The 14,209-nt window shown below is 42.5% G+C and overlaps 1 protein-coding gene across 1 annotated transcript in view; it reads left to right on the forward strand.

The window, feature by feature from the left end:
• Positions 1 to 14,209, forward strand: part of slc4a11 (solute carrier family 4 member 11) — a 174,017-nt gene that overhangs the window by 53,179 nt on the left and 106,629 nt on the right. The window contains exon 2 of the mRNA XM_056295854.1: positions 9,411 to 9,461. Coding sequence (XP_056151829.1) covers positions 9,411 to 9,461 — 51 coding nt within the window. The remainder of the gene's footprint in view (positions 1 to 9,410; positions 9,462 to 14,209) is intronic.

Genomic DNA, 14,209 nt, shown 5'->3' on the forward strand with positions numbered 1-14,209 from the left:
TGTAAGTACTTGTCAGTTTAAGTGATATCGATGCGGCTTTCATAAGAGTCTAGACTTCACATAGATTAGTCTGGCAAAATCTCACTGCAGTTCCTAAAAGGATATAGTATTTTCAAGTTTGTGGAGCTACACCTGCTTTAGTTTATCCTTCGGTATACTGTGATTCTGTTATTATTGTGCCAGCAAAGGATATCACTCATCTGCACTCATCTACTTTTTTTACAAAAAGTACTGCAGTTTATTTCAACCCGATGCTTCCTATTATTTGAAAGCATTGTTGTCTTTTTTTTTCTCTTTTCTCTTAGCGGACTTCTCATTTCTAACTCAAACTCTACATTCGATTAGCACACTAATACTCAACCTGTTACAGTAGATCTCACCAAAGCCCTGCAACCAACAACAACCCCTTTCAATCCCTCTAAATCTCCTGCGTCTTGCAGTACAAAACAGCCCAATAAAAAGGAGGCAGATGATGCCATTTCTGATCACAGCACAGGGATTTAAACGTGGCTGAGAGAGGCATGGCTCTTCACTGAAAACCAGGATGATTTTCAGTATAAATACAAGCTGAGGACGAACCCTGCAGGAAATAATATTCCGGGTTCACTGCTGCCGAGTGACATTTTATTTTATTTTCATCATTTTTATTCTCAATCTGAAATTCATGGCCGAGTACTTTGTTTTAAATGTGCCGTGGCCTGTTTTTTTGCTCTCATTGGCTCATTTTTAATTTTATTGCATGTAGTGTAATTTGATGCACGGTGCACCCGGAAGGCTCTTAGCGTCGTGAAGGACCCCACCCACCCACCCTTACCACATCCACTTCACCCTCCTACCCACTGGCGGGAGGTACCGGAGCATCCGTGCTGCCTCCACCAGACTGTGCAACAGTTTCATTCCTCGGGCTGTGAGGTTCCTCACCAGCCTGAACACTCAGACCTTCCACACAATGACTTTTTGACCTTCTTACTCGCTGTCCATGTCAGGTGTGCTTGTGACGCTTAGGTCTGTGAAGTAATTCTTGTTTTAATGAACTTGTTGTTTTTAATATTTATTGTGTGTTTGTTTTTATGTGGCTCTGAGGTCCTTGGGAAACGTAGTTTCGTTCCCTTGTATGTATGAGACATGCATATGAGGCAATGACAAATAAAAGCAGTCTAAGCAGTCTTAAGTCCAATCAATTTAAGCAACACTACAAGAGACCACGTGTAGTTTTTTTCTCTCTCACAGTGTGTCTGGTGAAATAGAGTAACAAAATCACATTTCTGTGTGCTTGTCCCCTGAGGTGGTTTGAGTAGTTTGCTCACAATAGAAATGTTAAACAGTGAAATAATTGATTTCACTTTGTTTCACTTCACTTTGTTTTCCATTCACTTCTTTTAACATCAGTTCTGATGAGGTTATTGCAGTCCACATCAGTTTATTTCAAAATCCTCACTTTCCCACAAGGAAAATGTGGTTTGCTGCGTGTGTGTGTGTGTGTGTGTGTGTGTGTGTGTGTGTGTGTGTGTGTGTGTGTGTGTGTGTGTGTGTGTGTGTGTGTGTGTGTGTATGTGTATGTTTTAAATATACACATATGTATAGCACAGCTCTATACATCACATACCACATAAACGATCAAAGAGGAAGTAAATACATCATTATAATTCAACAAAGCAGGAGTGCAACATTTTAATTACAAACTCAGGAGGCTACATCATTACATGTGCAGATTAGGCAGCCTAACTGCAGTGTAAATAACCAAGTCCCTGATTCCTCCAATCTTAAACTCAGTTGGCCTTCGTGCCAAAGTAAAAGATTGAAAGTATGCTGATGAAACTGACACCCCTGCCTCACACGGTCAAACTCATACACCTTATTTTCACTTCTGCTACGCCAGATGTGTCGCTGAAGTTGAGGCACCACAGAATGCTCCACCAAGGGACGAGCTCTCAGTTTCAAATAGATGGAGTGACAATCCTGAAAATTGTCATTTTTGTTTGACATAGTGATACCTGTGGACACTGTTGTAATTACCAGGGATGGGAGAAATTACTGATTAGGTTATAAATTGCAAAAAAAAAAATTTTTGGACGATATTTATATCGCCTTAGTGACCTCAGAATTCATCTTTTTATCAGCATATAGAGGCATGAAATTGTTTTTGCTTTTTTACCACGTTCAAAGCAGGTGAAATGGTGAAAGTGCTGGGCTGAACTGCTGATTACTCAATAAATTGGCACATAGTTTTAACTTACAAGACCTTTTTGGTTGCAAACCGCAGTACCCCGCTGGTAAGGTGCAGCATGTTCTGATTATTCAGGAAAAAAAGCAGCCTAGAATTTGATTGAAGATAATAATCGACTGTTTTTCCTTGTCTAGTATTAAAACAGAAGCCTGAAAACACAATGAAAATTATAACATTGAATCATATTACAGGATCATATATACTAAGAATTGCAATACTTATTAATTTGGCACCTTAAAAATCAGTGTAATATAATATCACGGTGGCACAGTGGTTAGTGCAGTCACCTCACAGCAAGAAGGTCCTGGGTTCGAGCCCCGGGATTGTCCAACCTTGGGCATCACTCTGGGTTGTCCTCTGTGTGGAGTTTGCATGTTCTCCCCGTGTGTGTGTGGGTTTCCTCCGGGTGCTCCGGTTTCCTCCCACAGTCCAAAGACATGTAGGTCAGGTGAACTGGCTGTACTAAATTGTCCCATAGGTGTGTGTGTGTGTGTGTGTGTGTGTGTGTGTGTGTGTGTGTGTGTGTGTGTGTGTGTGTGTGTGTGTGTGTGTGTGTGTGTGTGTGAGAGCCCTGTGATGGACTGGCGGCTTGTCCAGGGTGTCTTCCCGCCTGCCGCCCAATGACTGCTAGGATAGGCTCCAGCATCCCTGCGACCCTGAGAAAGGATGAGCGGTTTAGATAATGGATGAATAAATGAATATGATATCATATCATACGGGGAGGTCCCTTTGAATTCCCATTCCTAGTAATTACAGTGGAGTTTGAGTCCCTTGAATCTCGGAGAGCCATTCAAAATGAAACGAGTGGTCAGTGTCCTTGCATCTGCACCTTTACTACCACAGAACTGATACTACATGGCTGACCCTAGGTTCTGCCTATTGGTAGTGTAGTGTTTGTTGGCATATCCACTAAAAAACCACAACAGCTTCCTCTTCAGCTTGGCTGCAACGTGTGTTGTTCTTTGTCATTCGGCCATTGTGGTGAGGATGTAAAACGTTACGCATCATTTCCTGGGAAGGTCCTCACAGGCTAACCATTAAAATGAGCAACTACAAAAACGGTCATGGTTTGGCTATTCATGGACTAGCTGTTGTCTCAAATATGCCAGGACTTGTGTTTGCAAGTAGCTACATTTTCAGGACTGCTGGTTCAAGGGCAAAAGGACATTGCATTGAAATTCAATATACTACAAAAGGCACTAATTTATTGTCTTTATTATTATTATTATATTTGTATGAATTTTGTGTTAGATGATGAGTGCTACTGATTGTCTGAGATAAAGGGAATGTTTGTGTGCATGTTGTGTGTGAATGTGTGTGTATGACGTGTTGTAAGTGTGAGTGTGAATCTGTGTGTATGTGTACGTGCCTAAGAATGTGCCCATCCATGTGCCTCCTTCTGCATTTGTGTTAATCAGCGTGTCTTTGTGTGTGTAGCCACATGTGGCTGTGTGCACCTTTCTGTGTGTGTGTGTGTGTGTGTGTGTGTGTGTGTGTGTGTGTGTGTGTGTGTGTGTGTGTGTGTGTATGTTCCTCTGTGTCTGTTTGTGGGTGCAATGGTAGTGCTTTTAGCAGTCAAGTCAGGGAAACGTCCACGAGGCACTTGGTTGGTCTTTGGTTATGGTGTGAATATGTAAACACTTCGGCTCAACGCTGAGAAAAACCTGACTGGAGTCTAGGCGAGCAGCAGCCAAGCCCACTGAGCCCCCACCCCATTACAGCCCACAGACTGCCTCAATAACCTTCAAAGTAACCCTGGTTTCATGTTGCCCTATCTCCCTGCCATCCACACACTGTACACATCCTCTGCAACATGTAACGCACACACCACCGCCACCATAATCTCTCTCCGTCAGAATGTTGCACATAGAATTTATATATACAGGGGCGGCGGGTAATGTAGACTAAAGAAAGCTAAGCCTTCCCTAACTGCTGGCTATTCTGCACCCTACATGGCTGTATGTCCAGCTTTTGGACAGACAATCCCATTTCTTCAGCTCTCTGTCTGGCATCCGGTGCAACGTCTGGACAGATGCCTATTTGTCCTCCTATTGATGGTATTGACTAATTGTGTGCGCTTGCTTGTACATTAACACTCGGAGTGCTAGATCGTGCTTTGTTACACTATGTCTTATTGACTACTGTGAAAGAAGTGCATTTTTATTGGCTAATGGTGCGTGCGGGCACTCTGAAAGTGCGTATTTATGATCGCAGTTATTTTCAACATCAATATTGATATTTTGCAGGTTATTGGCTTACGTAATTGTCAACTCAGGGATTCATGATTCATTATTTTAAAGTGTAAATGCTTGCATTAATGTGTAAATGCTGACTGTAAAAGTGTCAAAATGCTGAAATAAAAAACTGTATACAACCCTGAATGGTGTAAAGAACATACACCTTGACGACTGGGTCAGAGCATCTCCAAAATGGCAGGTATTGTGGAGTGTCCCTGGTAGGAAGTTGTCAGTACCAACCAAAAGTGGCCCAAGGAAGGACAACCAGTGAACCAGTGACAGCGTCATGGGCACCTAAGGCTCATTGATGCACATGGGGAGTGAAGGCTAGCCTGTTTTGTCCGATCCTACAGATGAGCTACTGTAGCTCAAATTGCTTAAAAAGTTAATGCTAGCTATGATTGACAGGTGTCTGAATATATAGTGCATTGCAGCTTGCTGTAACTGGGGCCGTGTTGCAGCAAACCAGTCAGCGGTCAGAGATGAGCATCAGAACTGGACCATGGAGCAATGGAGCAATGGAAAAAGGTGGTCTGGTCTGATCGTTCACTTGCTGATTGTGAATATATATATATGATGCAGCTGGATGGCTCAATAGGTAAGAATGCTGGCTTTCCTGCCGGAGATCGGGGGTTCAAACCCCCGGTTGGGACAAGGTTCCAGTAAGAGTCCTGTCCTTGGCTTAGACTTCTAATACTATACAAGTCAGCTACCTCAGATATGAGTGAGAATAACATGAATAGAGTTATACTGGCTCAGACATCCCCAGGGTTAACAAGGTCCACGTCAGGTGTTGGGGAACCAGGGTAACCTGCTGAAAAATTGGCTATTGGAACAAGACATTCATGGACAAGGGCCGAGAACCTTGAACTGATGGAATGCTACTTTCAGAGTAGACCCCACGAGAAGGGCTATATGAAATGTATGTGGGAACTGTAGACGAGTAGGAGACCTACTTCCATACTGACTCAGAAGCAGCTTGTGGCTCAATGCTCTAACATCAATAGAAGGAAGCTACTGTCACAACTTGAGATGGAGAGGCTCCAAAAAGATAACTATAGTATAGTACTATAGTAGTATCGTATAGTATAGGATGACTATACAGTCAACCCCCAGGCTTGACTTCCACGACTCAATGACAAACAAAGCCTGCTTGTGGATGTGAACACAGCCTTACGCAATATCTCAACTGCCGCCATAACAGAGACCAAAGAATCTTTGTTGATTCTTTGTTGTAGTCCAACCTCGGGGGTCGTCCCGGGTCGTCCTTTGTGTGGAGTTTGCATGTTCTCCCCGTGTCTGCGTGGGTTTCCTCCGGGTGCCCCGGTTTCCTCCCACAGTCCAAAGACCTGTAGGTCAGGCGAATCGGCTGATCTAAATTGTCCCTAGGTGTGCGCACACGCGCCGCCCAATGACTGCTATGATAGGCTCCAGCATTCGCGCGACCCTGAGAGCAGGATGAGCGGTCTGGATAATGGCTGGATGTTACTGTCCCTTTAAATGAGGCATTGCTATGCTCCGCCTCCGCACGCAGAGAGCGCGACACGTGGCTTTCGCTTGTCGGCCATTTTGCCCTTCCTCCCTGCTAGTGGCTGCGTGTTTGAACTGTAAAATAATTAAGACGTATTTATTTTTTGAGGCGTTTATGTTGAATTCATGTATTTTGAGGCATACTGTGGATTGCATTATTGTGTACAGTTCTGAATCAATGAAAATTAATGGGAAAAAAACAAAAGAAGACATGATAGACCAGTAGCTATACTAAAGCAAATCTCAATGGACATTTATTATGGACTTGTGATGAGTGACTGTCCTGCGCATGTGTAGGCTGTTTGTTTGTTTTTGTTGTTGGTTGGAGCTCTTCAGTTGGACCTCGAGTCGTCGTCTGTCCACCATGTCATCTGCCGTCGTTCCATCAACCTCACCGTCATCACCTGGGACATCTTGTTGGACATTCATTGCAAAAGAGGGCGGTAGGACTTTTGAGTGCACTCGTTTGATTTTATTTTCCCTATATTTTAGTCTTTTGCTTATTTTTTTATTCTATTACTAGTTGAACTTCGAAACTTCGGAGATCTCAGATTTTTTTTTATTTTATTGCGATCCACCAATTATCTGGTTTTTTTTTGGTCAGTGATGGGTCAATGGGGAAAAAAGACATTAAGTGTGTGGAAAGATATTTCTTAATTGTAATATATTGTGTGATACTGACATTTCTACATGCTGTAACCTCATGAGTTTGTACTCCCAAGTTTAATTTGTCAAGCATATCCTCCTGAAGAATCAGAGTTTGTACTTGGAGTACCTAGCTTGGAGAAAGGCCCATACTAAATGGAAAGGCTACCGTGGTGGAAACGGTATAGCCATATTTCTGCTAGTGGCCAAATTCTACCTTTGCACATTTCCGTCAGAGGGTCCCCTGGGACACCTTTACCCCTGTCTCTTTTAGAGTAAATCAACATGGGTGTTGTTGCTGCCTAGAATAATGTTGAATGTTCACATCAGTCATGAGTCGCGAACCAGGCATCGCTCCACATGGCAAAATTTATGACTGTTTTCTGAGGAACATGCTCACCAGTAGTGGCCTGCTTGTGTGTCTTGTTTCTTGCCTTCTTGTAAGCAACATTACATAAATCATGACATCATTTGTATGTAACATGAGTTCCCTCCATAGCAATCCCAATGAGAGTTTCTTGTAGATGAGTTCAGCAGTTTATCTTTTTAAAACTGAGATTATACTGGAAACAAACTCATTAATTGTGCCAGTCATGATTACCAATTGTGACGCAGTGGTTAGCGCGGTTGCCTCACAGCAAGAAAGTCCTGAATTTGAGCCCCGGGGTAGTCCAACCTTGGGGGTCGTCCTGAGTCATCCTCTGTGTGGAGTTTGCATGTTCTCTCCGTTTCCGCATGAGTTTCATCCAGGTGCTCCAGTTTTCTCCCACAGTCCAAAGACATGTAGGTCAAGTGAATCAACCGTGCTGGATTGTCCCTAGGTGTGTGTGTGTGGGGTGGGGGGTGGGCCCTGTGATGGCCTGGTGGCCTGTCCAGGGTGTCTCGCTGCCTGCCACCCAATGACTGCTGGGATAGGCTCCAGCATCCCTGTGACCCTGAGAGCAGGAAAAGTGGTTTGGATAATGGATGGATGTGTGATACTGTGACCTTTTATTTCTTTTTTTCATTGGCTAAAATATAGTTCCTTTTTACATAACCCATCAGTTGTCATGTGTGTTCTTGGGGTGGATATTTCAATCTACTTTAACAGGCAGGCAAGTAAGTTACAGTCAATCTCCTCATTGAATCTAGATTAGAGACAAACCCCTGTTTCCTACGTAGATACTCTGCAATATCCTTAAAATGACAGGTCTAGGTTTTTATATAAACTTAGCACAAAAAGTAAGGAAATGTGTGTTTGGTAGATTATTTCTTTGTTGTAACAATGCTTCTTGGCAATAAATCTTATATCAGGCACCTGATTGTCAGCACCTGGGGTACCAGAAGCTCAAAACAAGAGTCAATAGCAACAGCAAAATAAGCTGTTTGGCATTGGCAGAGAAGATCTGGCAAATTTTTCATGGGCGCAACCCACATACTCAGCTCTGCTGCTCATCCCACACATGCATGTTCCTTACAAATTTGGCACCATTTAAAAGGGAAATAAACAAGCTTTCCAACGGTATAAGATTTATTGCCAAGAAGCATTGTTACAACAAAGAAATAATCTACCAAACACACACTTCCTTACTTTTTGTGCTAAGTATAAATATAAATTTATATAAAAAAAAAATCGGACTCCCAATCTGACCATCACTTGGGTGCAACCTGTGGCGGATCCCATCGTCTTCACTCTTGTGTTGCCATGGAACTAGATCCTCCCAGGCCAAGCAGTGTGGACCAGCATCACAACCTGATCACCACTTTAATCAAGGCTTTAGCAAATGGCTAATTTAGCAAATTTTCAAGGCACACACCTTAATCTCTTGGAATGGATCCTTGGGTACGAGCGACGCCAACGACGACGATATATAGATTTAAGGAAACCCTCTTCAGGGGGTATATATATAAAATCCTCAATGTCCTCAAATGTAGATTGTAGTTAGTGTGTTTGTGTGTATCACCATAGAGCTCACCAAGACTTTACATTTCCATATTCTCATAGACATTTTAATATTCATGTTCATATGTCACTCCACAGGCATCTTAAAGTGCTAAATAGTAGTAATTTCATATATATATATGTGATTTGCTAAATATTTGGCATTAAACATTAGGTAATTATTTCCTCCTGTCAAATGGATATGTTACATTTGGAATGGAATCCTTCACATACTGTTTACTTTGTGGCTTGTTGTGTATTGTGATGGTGTTCATCATCTTATGAGATATGACATCTTCGGGGTCAAAATCAGCATATTGACCAAATTAAATAGGAAGTCACAGGGGAAACTGGGAGCCAAAGCCCCACAGCCCGAAACAAGAGATGTGACAAACACGTATCCCCTGAATACTGACATATAATTGAGAACATTTAAGGGACATGGGATCATTTGTGGCCTGTATTTCAAGCATTATTGTTATCCTAGTGCATCTCTGAATTCCCAAAATGGATAATTTTATTATTTCCCTCTGGTTTTGGCACAGGGTCAGCCAGACAGCATCGGGCCCCTGGCACAGCCAGGGGGACAAGTATCTTATAGGTGGAAACTGCCTCTTGGTTGATTTTAGCCAAACCTGTTTTTTTTTTCTTTATTTTTTAGGGTTATCTCACAAATGACAAAACCACCCTGCAACCTGTTTGCAAGAGGAGGCATCACGTTTGCTAAAATAGCTGATATGTCATTTTGTCTTCAAAATTCCTTATTTGTGCTCTGTTTGACGCGTTTATTACTGTGTCCAGATTCAGCCCCACTGATTGCCCGTTTTCTCTGTTTATCTCTACCCCACAGAGGTGCCTCCGTCTGGGATGTCCAAGAATGGATACTTCTTCCAAGAAATGGGTGAGTCTGAGCCACCTAGACAGATGGATCTGCACTTACATTTTAGGTGGTTTTGCAACTGGTCCAATGATAACAGTAATACAATAATGATAAAATAGAAGCTGTAATGATGATATTAATAATAATCCTTTAATCCTTATTTGTATAGAAGTTTTTAAAACAAATGTTACAACGTGCTTTACAGCGAATAAAAGCAAAATGAATAGATGTTGAATGAACAAAACAGATATAACAGAATAAATTGATTCACATGCCATAAAGTGTGATGATGCATGAAACAGAACAACTAAAATAAACAACAGAATAAAAATTTTTAACACAGGTAAATGCGGAGAAAAAAGTTGCCTTGAACGTAAGAAAGGAGACAGAAAACATAAATAAACATGAAAAAGTAAAGTGCTGATTATTTAAAGGCTTGCTCATGAAAGTTGAGGGGTTGGAAAGATAAAACTTGGTCATTTTCAACTGTGTTTTACTATGTGCAGCAAAGCAGAATGCACATCAGTTCCTAATGATTGAGGTCAACAACATAACAAGGAGCTGAATGTAAGACACACTGGAATCAGGGCCAGTAGTTGGGGTTCTAGAACACTCCTGTATCCTAGAATCCAGCAGTTCTTAATCCAGTCCTTGACTGTCACCAGCACCTCTGGTTTTCTGTTCTGTTATTCCAGGTCTAAACTCTCCCCCATCGGAGTCTAGATACTATAGGAAGAGGTTTCATGTTCTATTAAACCGCACTGAGTAATTTAGGTGCATCCAGTTAGGGACTGGTGTTGGTTGGACTGCTTTGCACATTCAACTGAAGACACTTCATTGGTGGATTAAATGGCAACCAGAAAGGCACTGTTAACAGCATGTTTGGGTACCATCCCCAAGCTCCAACTGCGCATGCTTTAAATTTCACTTCATGGTTGAACCTGAAATTCACAATAGTTTAGAGATCAGAGCATTTCCTTTCGTATGAATATAATTTAAAAGTAGTCGTACGTACTTGATCGGGGCATGACACTAACCCCCATTTAAGGAATGAGAAAAACGCTGTCTTTTTAAGTGGAAGTTACCTTGTCCCATAGAAAACCATTCATGCAGAAGATGACAGTGGTCTGTTTAACAGCAAACCGGATTCCTGCTTTTTGAAACATCTGGCTCATAGTCAGCGTTTGTGTTCTGTAATAATTGGAACAACAGGTGACTCTGATAAAAAATACCTGGTAGAATGGAAAACCGGTAGTACTACTGGTACCCGAGGACCAGGATTCGGAAACACCGTCTTACAATGATTACGTATGACAGCTAGGTAAGCAGATCAGAACTAATGAGAAAAAATGGACAGGATGACATTTTTAATTTGTATTTATTTCTATTCCTGCCAATAATGAGTGTCATACATTCACAGCAAAAGATGTGATATAGCGATTAGGGCTGCAGCACTAACAGAACAGTTTCTGCAGCTTTTACACCCCAATGCGCTTAGATATAAATAATGAACTTTGCTCTGGCTCTTATGATAACGGCAGTTTCATTACCTCCAAGCCAAGGAGAGGCATCCAATTAGAATGTGCAGTGCAAGCAGTAGGGACAGAATGTGCCCACAATGGATCCCCCTGTCTCCCGTAGCCAATTATTCCCCTCTGCAACACACCGATTCACTCAGCTCATCCACGGGCTGGCGTGGGGGTAAGGGAGGTGGTGGAGGAAGTGTGTTTGTGTGTATTTGTGTGTGTGTGTTTGTGTGAGTAAGTGTGTTTTTTGGAGGGCTGCAGTAGAGACTGAATATGAGCTGTCTATTAGACAACTTTATCAAAATATAAATGCAGTTACACTATCATTGGTGAGCAAGAGCTTACCTGCCATGTCATCTCAGTGGCTCGTTAATAGTGATTGGTCGCCACCATCTGCAAGGGCACATACATGGGCACTTATTGCCCTCAAAGCACAGTGACAGCCATGACGCATGCTGTGTTGCCCCACGGCACTCCCAAATGGACAAATGCTGTGGGTATATTTGTCGAGTGATATATATAGTCTAATGACTTCTGTATGCCTCGCACTAGGGATCACGGTACTCCCATCATCCCTTGTACCATGTGTGTCCAAAAAAAAAAGAAAAAAAGCAAAGTGTTGCTGTCTTTTTTTTTCTTTTTTTTTTTTTAGTCAACATTTTTATGGAGTTTTTCATACATACACAGTGTACAGACACAGCAGCATTGACACAGGCATACTAAAATGATTAAAAAAAATAATAGATAAATTAATCAAAATAAAACAAACAGACAAATAACAACAACAACAAAAAAACACCAGTCCACGGAGTTGTTTGCATGTCCAAAGCAATACCCATTTTCAAGAAATAAGAGGTATAGTTAAACCTTCCACATAAGAAATAAAAGGCTGCCAAACTACATCAAATTTCATGGTGGATCCCTGCAGTCTGTATCTTGTTTTTTCTATTTTGAGAAAATGCATGACCTCACAAATCCACCTGCAAAAGGGAGGGGGGTGTTCACTTTTCCAATTAAACAGAATGAGATGCTATGCGAAAAGGGCTGAGTAGGCCATCATGCTGTTTAACTGTGATTTTGTCAGGGTAAGATCCTCCGATGGTACACCAAAAAGTCCAAGCAAAGGGCATGGTTCAATTGTCTGAATTTTGATCTCTGAATAAACTTGAAATATAGAGGACGAGAATGCAGTTTAGGATATGGCCAGTATCTTTGCATCTGGCTCGATGACAAATTTACATTTAAATACCACATCAGTAACCTTGTTGGCAAATTACGACAAAAGTTTGGGTTTTTAAACAGAAATAAAACCAGCTTTCGTTTGACTGGTAGGAAGAGGATTGTTGAATCAATTGTCCTGTCAGTTCTGGATTATGGCAATCTAATTTACAGGCACGCTGCTGCCTCCACACTTCGGCTCTTAGATTCTGTTTACCACTCAGCCCTAAGGTTTATGACTGGTGATAGCTACAATACTCACCACTGTATCCTCTATGATGAGGTCGCTGGGTCTTCTCTTAACTACTACTACTAATACTTTTGGCTGCTCCCGTTAGGGGTCGCCACAGCGGATAATCCGTTTCCATTTCTTCCTGTCCTCTGCATCTTCCTCTGTTACACCAGCCACGTGCATGCATGTCCTCCCTTACCACATCCATAAACTTCCTCTTTGGTCTTCCTCTTCTCCTCTTTCCTGGCAGCTCCATATTCAGCACCCTTCTCCCAATATACCCAGCATCTCTCCTTCACACATGTCCAAGCCATCTCAATCTTGCCTCTCTTGCTTTGTCTCCAAACTGTCCAACCTGAGCTGTCCCTCTAGTACAGCGGTGGCTAACCATGTGCCATGGAGAGCCATGTGTATGCAGGTTTTCATTCCAACCCGACTCCAAACCAGGTGATTTCACTGATACATTCTTCCTCTTTGGTTGAAGGGTTGCTAATCAGTGAAATCACCTGGTGTTGAGTCTGGATGGAATGAAAACCTGAATACACATGGCTCTCCATGGCACATGGTTAGCCACTCCTACTCTAATATAATTGTTGCTAATCCTGTCCCTCTTCATCACTCCCAATGAAAATCTTAGCATCTTCAACTCTGCCACCTCCAGCTCCGCCCCCTGTCTTTTCATCAGTGTCATTGTCTCCAAACACTATAACATAGCTGGTCTCACAACCATTTTGTAAACCTTCCCTTTAACTCTTGCTGGTATCCTTCTGTCACAAATCACTCCTGACACTCTTCTCCACCCACTCCACCCTGCCTGCACTCTCTTCTTCACCTCTCTTCTGCACTCCCCGTTACTTTGGGCAGTTGACCCCAAGTGTTTTAACTCATACGCCTTCGTCACCTCTACTACTTGCATCCTCACCATTCCACTGTCCTCCCTCTCATAGGTATTCCGTGTTGCTCCTACTGACTTTCATTCCTCTTCTCTCCAGTGCATACCTCCACCTCTCCAGACTCTCCTCAACCTGCACCCTACTCTCGCTACAGATCACAATGTCATCCGCAGACATCATAGTCCATATAGACTCCTGCCTGATCTCGTCTGTCAACCTGTCCATCACCAGTGCAAACAAGAAAGGCCTCAGAGCCGATCCTTGATGTAATCCCACCTCCACCTTGAACCCATCTGTCATGCCAACCACACACCTCATCATTGTCACACTTCCCTCATACATATCCTGCACCACTCCTGCATACGTCTCTGCAACTCCTGACTTCCTCATACAATATACACACCTCCTCTCTCGGCACCACCCTGTCATATGCTTTCACTAAATCCACAAAGACACAGTGTAACTCTTTCTGGCCTTCTCTATACTTCTCAATCAACATTCTCAAAGCAAACATTCAATCTGTAGTGCTCTTTTGTGGCATGAAACCATACTGCTGCTCACTAATCATCACCTCTCTTAACGTAGCTTCTATTACTCTTTCCCATCTCTTTATGCTGTGGCTAATCAACGTTATACCTCTGTAGTTGCTACAGTTCTGCACATCGCCCTTGTTCTTGAAAATCGGTACCAGTATGCTGCTTCTCCACTCCTCAGGCATCCTCTCACTTTTCAAGATTGTGTTTAACCGTCTAGTTAAAAACTCCACTCCCATCTCTCCTAAACATCTCCATGTCTCCACAAGTATGTCATCGGGACCAACTGCCTTTCCACTCTTCATCCTCTTCATAGCTGCCCTCACTTCCTCCTTGCTTATCCACCGCACTTTCTGATTCACTATCC

This window comes from Lampris incognitus, chromosome 16 (genome assembly GCF_029633865.1).
Source record: "Lampris incognitus isolate fLamInc1 chromosome 16, fLamInc1.hap2, whole genome shotgun sequence".
In the NCBI taxonomy this organism is placed as follows: domain Eukaryota; kingdom Metazoa; phylum Chordata; class Actinopteri; order Lampriformes; family Lampridae; genus Lampris; species Lampris incognitus.